This window comes from Grammomys surdaster, unplaced genomic scaffold (genome assembly GCF_004785775.1).
Source record: "Grammomys surdaster isolate TR1022 unplaced genomic scaffold, NIH_TR_1.0 125408, whole genome shotgun sequence".
In the NCBI taxonomy this organism is placed as follows: Eukaryota; Metazoa; Chordata; class Mammalia; order Rodentia; family Muridae; genus Grammomys; species Grammomys surdaster.
Genome location: NW_021620278.1, coordinates 218,468 through 229,642, shown reverse-complemented (window position 1 = coordinate 229,642; position 11,175 = coordinate 218,468). Strand labels below are relative to the sequence as shown.

The 11,175-nt window shown below is 46.2% G+C and overlaps 1 protein-coding gene across 2 annotated transcripts in view; it reads left to right on the top strand.

Moving 5' to 3' along the window:
- CUNH1orf158 (chromosome unknown C1orf158 homolog) overlaps positions 1 to 7,370 on the top strand; it is a 17,122-nt gene extending 9,752 nt beyond the window's left edge. The window contains exons 2-4 of one of the 2 annotated variants that reach the window (XM_028786015.1): positions 1,453 to 1,566; positions 5,898 to 6,075; positions 6,961 to 7,370. In XM_028786015.1, the coding sequence (XP_028641848.1) occupies positions 1,453 to 1,566; positions 5,898 to 6,075; positions 6,961 to 7,142 (474 nt within the window). In that variant the 3' untranslated portion in view covers positions 7,143 to 7,370. The remainder of the gene's footprint in view (positions 1 to 1,452; positions 1,567 to 5,897; positions 6,076 to 6,960) is intronic. The other variant, XM_028786016.1, reaches the window with a different exon arrangement.
- The last annotated feature ends 3,805 nt before the right edge of the window (positions 7,371 to 11,175 follow it).

The window sequence follows — 11,175 nt, the reverse complement described above, 5'->3', positions numbered from 1 at the left end:
AGGGAGGGAGGGAGGGAGGGAGGGAGGGAGGGATTAGAAAATGAGGAACAGACACTCACAAGAGGAAATATGGAGATAAAGTGTGGAGCAGAGACAGAAGGAAAGGGCATCCAGAGACTGCCCCACCTGGGGATCCATCCCATATACAATCGCCAAACCCAGAAAATCCAATTGTGGATGCTGGGAAGTGCTTGGTGACAGGAGCCTGATATGGCAGTCTCCTGAAAGGCTCTGCCAGAGCCTGACAAATATAGAGATGGATGTTCGCAGCCAACCATTGGACTGAATGCAGGGTCCCCAATGGAGGAGTTGGAGAAGGGACTGAAGGAGCTGAGGGGGTTTCCAGCCCCATGAGGGAAGCAACAGTGTCAACTGACTAGATAGACCCCCCCCCGGAGCTCCTGGGGACTGGACCACTAACCGAAGAGTTGAAGAGTGGAAGGACCCATGGCTCCAGCCACATATGTGGCAGAAGATGGCCTTGTTGGACATGGACATAAGTGGGAGGAGCAGCCCTTGGGCTTGAGGGAGTTGGATGCCCCAGTGTAGGGGAAGTCTGGGGGGGAAGATGGGAGTGTGTGAGTGAGTGAGTGAGTGAGTGAGTGGGTGGATGGGTGAGTGGGAGAGTACTCTCAAAAGGGCATGGGAGGGGGGATGGAATAGGGAGTTCCCGAGGGGAGACCTGGAAAGGGGATAACATTTGAAAAGTAAATAAAGAAAATATCCAATAAAAGAAAATTAAAGAAAAGAAAGAAAATGAGGAACAAGAAGGAGAACGGAAAGGAAGAGACTTACAGCATAGAGCAGCAGTCGGTTGTCATTGAACAGCCCTTTCACGGGGGTCACATACTAGAAAACCTACATGTCAGATATTTACACTATGGTTCATAAAAATAGCAAAATTACAGTTAGGAAGTAGCGGTGAAAATTATTTTAGAGTTAGAGGTCGCCACATATTATACATATTAATGCAGTTATAATGATAACTGTATGAACATGCTGCAACATTAGGAAGGTTGAGAACCCCGAGCATAGAGGAATGCTGAGAACAAGAAAGTACAGATCTGGGCTGCAGAGATGGCTCAGTGGTTAATAGCACTGGTTGTTTTTCCAGAGGCCCCGGGTTCAATTCTCAGCTCCTACATGGTAGCTCACAACTGTCTGAAACTCCAGTTCCAGAGAACCAGACACTCCCATATACATATACGTGAAGGGATCATGTTAAGGCACATAAAATAGAAATAAAAATTGAAAGAACAAGGAAAGACAAAAGAGAGTGGCCAAGTGAGTCTGAGACAGGCTCTGAGACCCTTAGCTCATGCTCTTCCTGTGTTATTTGGTGTTCTGGACTTTTTTATTCACTCTCTGCCTACCTATCTTCTGACGGGGGACAAAGCAGGGGTATGAGAGGCGGCATCTCAGACGTTCTCACGAATATGTGTTCTTTTCCAGTTCACCAAAGCCACTGACCACACGCCCCAGTGCATTTACAGGAAGGAGTATGTTCCGATCCCAGACCACAGACCAGACTACATTTCCAGGTGGTATTCGAAAAGTAAAATGGAGGTAAAGTGGCATTTATTAGCAGGTGGGAATGTTCCAGAGGCTCTGGGATACTAGCACTTCCGGGTACAGCAGGTAGGATCATCTCCTGCCAGGCTTCCGATGGGGACAAGCTTATCACCATTCATCTATAAGACATAGTTGTGCTCTGTGCCTCCACACTCCGAGAATCCCAAGTGAGAATCCTGAGTTTTGTTTTGCCAGCCTGTTGTCTCCCCTCCCCATCTACCTGGCACCTGCTCAAACTCAGGAGGGTGGCAGGAAGGAGTGAAGTGTGGTTTGTGAGAATCGGAGTATTTTAGTGTGAGGGGGGACCCTGGAGATCAGCTATTCAGAATCCAAAGGCAGGAGACAAGCCCTTTTAAATTGTGTGGCTTGATGGTGAAGGGACAAGTGAGTGGCTTTTCTATAAATCAGACCTGGCATGTATCTCTTCTTTTTTTAAGCTTAAAACATTAGTTGTTCACTTGCTGTGGGACGCACCCACATGGATGTGTGCATGTGTGGAGGTCAGAGGACAATTTACAGAAATCAGTTCTCTCCTTTCACCATGTGGAACCCGAGGAATCCACCTGCAGTCCCCAGGCAAGCAGCAAGCAGCTTTACCAGCTGAATCATCTCTCCAGCATGACTTAATTTTATTTCATCATGAACTGAAATTCTTTTCATTTTAGTCTGAACTGAAGTTCCCAGCCCGGGGGAGGGAGGGGGGTGGGAGACACACCTATGTTAAAGGTTCTACTGATCTGAACTTTCTGATTGTAACATTTTGGAATGTTACAGAGAGCCAATTTATTTGGGGCTCTCTTTAGTCCCCTAAACAGCCACTCATTGCACTTGTGTCTGACCTAACATCCTTGCAGCTATCTGGGAAAACCTTTTGAAAAATGCATTAGGGGGCTGGAGAGATGGCTCCGTGGCTAAGAGCACTGGCTGCTTGCTCTTTCAGAAGTCCTGAGATCAATTCCCAGCAACCAAATGGTGGCTCACAACCATCTGTGATGGGATCCGATGCCCTCTTCTGGTGTGTCTGAAGACAGCTACACTGTACTCACATAAATGAAATAAATAATAAAAAGAAAAATACATTAACTTCATTTCCACCTATCCAATGTTGAGAACTTCATGAGACAGCATCTGAGATATATAGCAGAGATTTCTCCATTTTGTTATAACTCTCCTACCTGATGTTCCAATGGATGTATTTGGAAAATACTTTGTTTTATGGCTTTGTTTTGTTTTATGCTTATAAAAAGAAAAAAACTTCAGGAGAATCTAGGTGTGATGGCGTACACCTTTAATCCCAGTACTCAGGAGGAAGAGATAGGTAGGGCTCTATGATTTTTAGCGCAGTATGGTCTACGTAGGGAGTTCCAGACCAGCTGGGCCTACTCAGTGAGGCATGCTCTCAGAAAGTTAAAACAAACAAATACCACCAACAATAAAACAAAACAAAACCCTCCTGAGGGCCAGCTGGCAAGGTAGCTTATTTGGCAAAAGGCTCCAATCACCAAGTCTGACATCCCATCCCTTGAATGTTCTTTGGTGAAAGAAGAGAACCTAAGGTTTTCAGGTTGACCTCTAATCTCCGCGTGGGTACACACACACACATTCACACACTCACATACTCTTGTGCAAATTAATGTTTGTTTGTTTTTTTACATAAATGGAAAAAAAAAAACAATTGAAACATTCATGAAGCTGTTTCTACATACAACCTACTATTCTTGGCAACCTGAACTTGTGCTCCCAAGCCCTGATCACTCCTACTGAGTTCAGGTATAAACTATCTTTTACTCCCTTTGAAATGAGATCTGGGTTTTGCAATGACACTGTCAAAGATAACTGTCTTCTGCCTTTGGGAAAGTCATATCATGATAAATGGTATCGGGCTCTCTGTTAGCATCCTTGGGACACACGAGCATATATGGACTACACTGACATCTCCAGACTGCCCACACATCTGCAGTCTACAGTGCCATCCCTAGCTGTGTGGACATCTCCAAACAGTGCAACATCCCTAGAGCATGTTGATGCTCTTGGGCTCTTGCCTTTCACCACTGCTTTGTGCAAGGAAGACACAACAAGGAAGTTTAACTGAAGGAAACCAGAATCAGAACCCACAGCCTGGGGCACCCAGTCCCCAACCACCCTTAGCCTTGATTTTACATATCAGATCATTTCAACATAGCTTCTTCTCAACCTTTGGCTTCGATTAAGTGTAGACCCAGAAGAAACCTTTGGACTCATTACAAACCTTGACACACCCCCAACTCATGGTTTAATACAGCTAAAATTAATAAATTCCAGGGGCATCAAAAATTAATAAATTCTGGAGGAGGGAGAGGTGTCTCAGTAGTGAAGAGCACTTTCTGCTCCTGCAGAGGACTTGAGTTTAGTTCCCAGCACCCATGTGTGTTGACACACAACCCTCCAGAATTCCTGCTGCAGGTGGAAATGGTTGACTCCCTCTTCTGGAGAGCTTGGGCATTCTCTTCCACACCCTCAACACACACACACACACACACACACACACACACACACACACACACAAATAAAGATAAAATAAATATTTACTTAAAAGTTCTCCTGATGGCCTAGCAGTGATGGTATATACTTTTAATCCCAGCAGTTTGGAAGCAGAAGCATGTGGATCTCTGTATTCACGAGGCCAGCCTAGTCTACAGAGTGAGACTGCCAGGGCTGTTACAAAGAAAAATTCTCAAAAAAGTTCCCTGATACCCCACTACTATACACCCACACACCAGAAATTCCTTCCGCAAGATTCTCTTTGTTCCTAAGAATTCACCACACCCCATCCCTCTCTCAAGGTAATTGGCTGCCCCTGGGTTGCACTCTGCTACCTCATGTGGCCATATGTGGAATTGCATGCTCCCTCTTCATGAGAACAGAAGGGTCTAAGAAAATGGTTTGCTACTGTATAATTTTTGAGACAGAAGGGCGGCACTCAGGATCCAAAGAAATCCCTGTTAGCCCTGTTCTGCTACCACCCAGGGAATACCTCCAGCTCATTGGCTAGATTATAAAAGCACTCCTAGCCCCTGGTGATGCAGACCTTGAGAACTCTGCATCATATCCCAGTCTAACCCCTTCATCTCTCTGGTATTGTGCTCTGATTTATTTATGAAACAACCCTTTGAAGTCTGGGGTACAGGATTTCTATACTCCATGACAAACAAACCTCCCCTCTATCAGTCCAGCCCCCTAGGGTTCCCTTCCAAGCTAGAAGGATTTCCTTTGGAAAACTCTGGTTTCGGGCAGGCATCCCAGAGGGAGAAAAACAAGGTTTCTCCTTCCTGGTGAATAACTCCTCACCAAAGAAAGGGCTCCTTGCTTTGAAGCTGAGGGCTCCATAAATCCTTCCTGGGGGAAGGTGATTTATGGAGACTTACCTGGTTCTTCCAACAGTAAATGAAGGAAATATGAGGCCCAAATGCCCCTTCCCTTGGAAATAGGCAGCTAGGGTGACAAGACAAGATTGAACCAAAGGGTATAATATCAGATCCCAAAGCTCCACCCTGAGTGGGCCCGATAGTTTCTGTTGGCATTTTGTCTAAGCACTGCTCCAGTTACCTGGCAACAGCCAGGTGTGCCTGTCTCACTATAAAAGAGGCTGCTTGTCCCTCTCTGCTCTCTCTTGCCTTCTTGCTCCCTCTCTGTCCTCTTGCCCCTTCCCCCCCTCTTCCCATTCCCCTCCCCCTCTCTCTATTTGCTCATGACTGGCCCCTCTTCCTCCTCCTCCTCCTCCTCCTCCTCTTCTCCTTCTCCTCCTCCTCCTCCTCCTCCGCTCGCACCAAACACCCCACTCCCTCTCTCTCTCTCTCTCTCTCCTACCCCCTCAACTGGCCTCCTCATGCCCTGAATAAACTCTATTCTATACTATGTGTGGCTCTATTCTATATTATGTGTGACTGGTCCTTCAGGGGGAAGAGATGCCTCAGCAAGTGCCTGCAGAGGTACCCCCTTCCCCCATACCTGACTATACATCCACCAAATATATTCCTTCTCTCTCCTTATCTTTTTATAAAACACAACAGTTTCCATCCTGACTTTAATTTTAATTTACCATTGTAGTTCATCCTAGGGATGAATGGACTTGGCCAGAGAAGTGAAAGCCACTAGCTGGGGTATATAACTGCAAGAGGAGTGGTTCCAGTGAGATAGACAGTTCTGTGGCCCTTGGAAGTCTCTGGTGACCAGTGGAGGCTTCCTTTCCACTGGAGATTCTTGAGAGGTGATCACTGTCTTCATTCTGAGCTGGAAGGAACACTTTGCTCTGATGGATAATGTGGCGGCTGTGTGTGTCCTTCTAGGGTCTCCCATACAAGCACCTGATCACCCATCACCAGGAGCCCTCACGTCGCTATCTGATCAGCACCTATGATGACCACTACAGTCGGCACAATTATAACCCATGTTTGCCTGGCCTGCGTACCTGGAATGGACAGAAATTGCTGTGGCTGCCAGAGAAGTCTGATTTTCCCCTTCTTGGTACTTTTATAATTGGAGATTTTTCCCGTGTTTGGTGAATAAGGGGACCACAGATGCACAGGGCTGAGGTGTGCTCTCATCACAGACAGAGACCTACATGATCGGTGGGGTAAGGTCATGGGAAAATGAGTCCTGTTTGTGGCTCAGGACTACACCTGCCTCCTTTCCTTGACATCAGAGATAATCCTGTAATGACAGCCTCACCTGTATGTCATGGGGCCTATTTACCAGGATCAAAGGTGGTCAGAAACAGCACACTTTCCTCTGCTGGGCCTTCCCTCTATGCACAGTAATTGAATTTTCCTTGGAGTATCTTGGGGGCATAGTGATGACAAGCATACATTTTTACCTTCAGGGTGTTGATGATCCAAAAAAGGAAATAGACTTATCTTATTAATAAATAAGATTGAATAAACAAGATAGGGGGGTATGTACTGTACAAAAACATAAATCAGATAGGGGTAGAGCTTTGAAGAAGTTCTTTCATGCCCTCGCTGGCCTCTGCTCACCTTGCTAGCTAGCGTTAGTCCTTTTATAATGACCTGGAAAATGGGACAGGAATGTGGACAATTGTGCTTCCTGTTTGTTGGCCCTTGTGCCTCACACCCAGCAGCTCCTAGAGATGTCTCTGTTAGCACAAAACTGTCATGGTGGGCAACTACTGTGCCATTACAAAACTAGATGGGTTTGTTGCCCTAATGGGTGATGTGACTACCGTGTGTGTCCTCTATAGACCAGGCTGGCCTCAAACTCACACAGTCTCTGCTTCCCAAGTGCTGGGATTAACGGTGTGTACCACCAGTGGCCCTCCAATGTGTTCTTATAACCACTATGTACAAGATTCCTGGAAGTCCTTGTGTCACCCAAACCTGGTTTCTCTTGCAGCACCTCCCACAAACTATGGACTATTAGAGCAACTGCAGCAAAAGTGGCTTGCTCCCAAGACTGGCCTGAAAGAAAGCATTTATACTACATCCTACCCCAGGCTGCCGGTGTGTGCTATGTCCAGGAGGGAGCATGCCATCCCAGTCCCTCCCCCTCGACTGCACCCTGTCCCACGCTTCTGAGAACTACCACTCCACTTGCAGTCTGGCCAGAGCCAGCAGAAGACCCACAACCTCTGGACGTGACAGAGAGCAACCATCTGCAGATGTACCCTAAGAATTAATTATGGACCGTTGTTTTGGGCAGGGTGTGGGAACCTCTTGGAATCATGATTAGTATTTTATGGTACCTTCTCTCTAAACTCATAGATTGTTTTTGTTTCCACCCCACAATTAAAGCTTCTTTACATGACTGCAAAGCCAAGTGTGTACAGAGGACAAGGAAACACTGTAGGAGAAAAGCAGAAGGGTCCTGAGTCCATTGCATTGGTCACTGTGATCTGATAAGATAAATGCTTTAAGGGAAGAAAGGTTTGTTCTGGCTCATGGTTCCAGGTACAGCTCATTAAGCTGGGGAATGCCTGGGAACAGAAGCAGGAGGTAGCTGGTTCCTTGCATCCCAAGGAAGAGGTAGGTTCGGTAGCTCACTTCTTTTTGTCTCAGAAACCTAGTCCATGGATTGGTACTACCTATAGTTGATTCAATCTATATCATCACTGGTGGGCATGCCCAAAGCCTGTGTCTCTCAGGTGAGTTTAGAGCTGTCAAGTTGATCATCAGTATTAACACCACCACAAAGCCCTTTAAAAAATGTATTTGTTTGTTTGTTTATGTGTATGCATGTATGTGCATTTCTAAATGTGGAACACAGAGAACAACTTGTGTGAGTAGACTCTCTCCTTCTACCATGTGGCTTCTGTGGCTTGAACTCAGATCGTCAGGCTTGGCAGCAAGTGGCCTTGCCCACAGAGCCATCTCAGCAGCCCCCATCACGAGTCCTTATGTTTGATTTTTCCATATTCCACATACGTGGAAACTGAAGCACAGAGAGGCTACAGACTCCCTTAGATCTTTATAAGTTGGTGTGTACTTTCAAGGAATGTCAGGTCCAAGAGGCAGAAGCATTCTTGGCTCTGAGACCTGTGAGGAAATGGCAGAGAATAGGGACAGTGACCTGAGGAGTATATCAAAATATCAGGTGGCAAGAAAGAAGTCCATCTCAGTGATGTTGCTCAGACTACAGAATAGGTGAGATGGCACAAAGGGAGTTGTGGGACATTGTCCCCTGCCCTCAGAGGGTTCTCAGATCTTTGTGGGGTTCTGGGGAGGAGTGATCTTTAAGGATATTGGAATAAAATGGATTTCCTGGCCGGGCAGTGGTGGCGCACACCTTTAATCCTAGCACTTGGGGGGCAGAGGCAGGTGGATTTCTGATTTCGAGAGTTCGAGCCTAGCCTGGTCTACAGAATGAGTTCCAGGACAGCCAGGGCTACACACAGAGAAACCCTGTCTCGAAAAAACCAAAAAAAAAAAAAAAAAAAAGGATTTCCTGAGGAACAAAACACCCAGAACAGGGGTCCACCCACCATGGGGCCTTGTCACAAGTTGAGGATGTGATTCTAATTTGGCACCTTTCCCCAGGGTATTTTTCATATTTACTGAGGGGAGGGCAAGTTCGAGCATTCGCACACCACAGAGTGTTATATGATAGGAGGACAACTTACAGGAGGAGTCAGTTCTCTCCTTTTACCATATGGTCCCCAGGGGTTGAACTCAGGTCATCAGGCTGGTAGAATAGTTACAGCCCCGTCTTTCTTGAAGAGCCTTCCTCTGCTATCGCTCCCCATCCCCACTTCAGCTGTTGGCACCCACTACTGTGGGTACAATGCCCTGTATATAGATGATGCTTAACTGAGTATGAATAGTCTGTTGTCTTTGGGGATGCCTCTCAGACCCAGCACACTATTCCTTTGTGTCTCTGTCATGCTGTGCCTCCAGTGGAATTCATAAGGACTGGTTAACTCCAGTCCCAGAAGACCTTGTTCTTCCCAGAACTCAGATCTTCCCACCAAGCATCAGAGCAAGTGCCTCCTTTGGACCTCTTTTGCCAATCTGAGAGAGGACTATACCTCATAGTAACTCTGTACTTAGCAGATCTATTATCCGTCCATCCGTCATCCATCCATCTCAACATCCATCCAGTTATCTATACACACATCCTTCTATACATACACATGTCTCTCCATCCATTTGTCTATCCATCAATTCCCTCATCTCTCTATAAACAGACATTTTTCCATCCATATATTCATTCATACATGCATACATGCATACATACTGTTGGGAGCAGATAAAAGGGACTTGTACTGTCATTTGACTTCGGACTCCATTTTACCTAAGCTGATCAATTCCCTTTCTAAGCAACAATAATTACCCAAAACACAATGTGTGTTTCTATCAACAGAAAGAACAAATGAACTTGATTGATTGGGGAAAAACATTTACATTCAATGTCAGTTGACAATGATGGAACACTCGGGAAAGTCTCTAATCCCTCAGTTCTGATTGGTAAAAAATATAACTGTACCTTGGCTCAGATGCTTTTGGGATTTACGCTCATAAAACCCTCCAGCAGTACTCAGGTCTGGCAGAAGAAACAAGGCTCCTGAGTCCTTATCTAGTGGCCCTGATCCACTAGTGACTCCACTTATGTGGGAGGAATAATAAAAGAATTTTGTTGTTTCACGAGCCCACTGATGTATTCTCTCCCCTTCCTCATGGCGTACAATGGACACAGTGTCACAATACATATGTACGTCTCTCTGTCCATCCCTCCAGCCGTTCATGAATCTCAGCAGCTTGCCTCTGCTTGATTACCTATATATTTTCCCACCCAAACAAACAGCAACTATTGATCTATCTTGGATAAAGAATAATGAATAGAAACTCGTTTTCTTACATTTTTTGAAACAGGAGAGAAGAGGGGTTAGTTGATTTGAGTGTAACCTTTGTTGAGGATTGAGCGTCATTTCTGCCTGGGGGTGGACTCTCTCACTGACTAACCACCACATTCCAAGCTGCAGAATCATCAGAGACAGTTCTGTTTTACAGGGGATGCGGAAGAGATAGTATTTATTTAATGGCCTGAGGCTACATAGTTGTTGAGGTGTAGAGCCAGATACTGGACCCAAAAAAGTGGCCACACGTATGCTCACTTAAGCCCTTGTTTTTGTGCCTCTCCGCAGGACATCTAGGGTCCTCTCTTTTGCTTGGCTCACGAGCTGGTGTGTGTGATTTTGCACTGTAGGCAAATAATGTGACTCAAAATGAAGAGGCTGAGTTTGTGTCATCGCTTTCACAGGAAACCTGCTGACCTCCAGTCTTCTGTTCTAGGGTAACCTCTGCACCTACTCTGGATCCTTCCTTATTTTTCCAAGTATTCAGAACGTTAGACACTGACACGTACTAAAGGCTTGGCAAATGTTTGTTGAATGACTAAAGGGAGGGAGGGATGACAGAAGGGAGAATCAGGTGATGAGGGAAGGTTAGGTCAGGAAGGCTCTAGGAGTCAGAGCTGGCCTTCCTCTTTGCTCCAACATCCAGACTGTGAATCCATAAACGTCCGCCAAGCTATGACTGGTCTAGTGCTCCCCTCACTCCAACAGGAGTCCAACCTCAGTCCAACAGGAGAAGAGGCCTGATAAATCCCTTCAGGACACAGAGGAGTTGGGGAACAGGCCTGTGGGACTGGAGACCTTGGAAAGATACAAAGGTGTGTCAGGGTAAGTAGAAGCCATGAAACTGCCCCTCCATTCCTCCCCCACACCCCATCCCATGATCTGGTCCAGCCAGATAGGGCCAATGAAGGTTTTCCTGAGGAAAGATGTTTAGATCAAGGCAGCAGTGCTGAAGGGATGGGTAGAGGGGAAGGGTGGTTCAGGCCACAGCAAGAACATGTGGGAAAGCTCTGCCAGCTTCTGTTGCTTGGCAGCTGTGAAAAGCTCAGCATGATAGTGTATTACTTTACTGCAGCTGCTGTAACAAAACACCACACCCATTGCCTTAAAGGGACACCTATGCGCTTACAATTCTGGAGATGAGCCGGGTACAAGAGACCTGATCTAGAGGGCTTCCTGCCTTCTGCGGAGTTTCATGATGAATTCTTTCCTTCTCTCTCTCTCTCTCTCTCTCTCTCTCTCTCTCTCTCTCTCTCTCT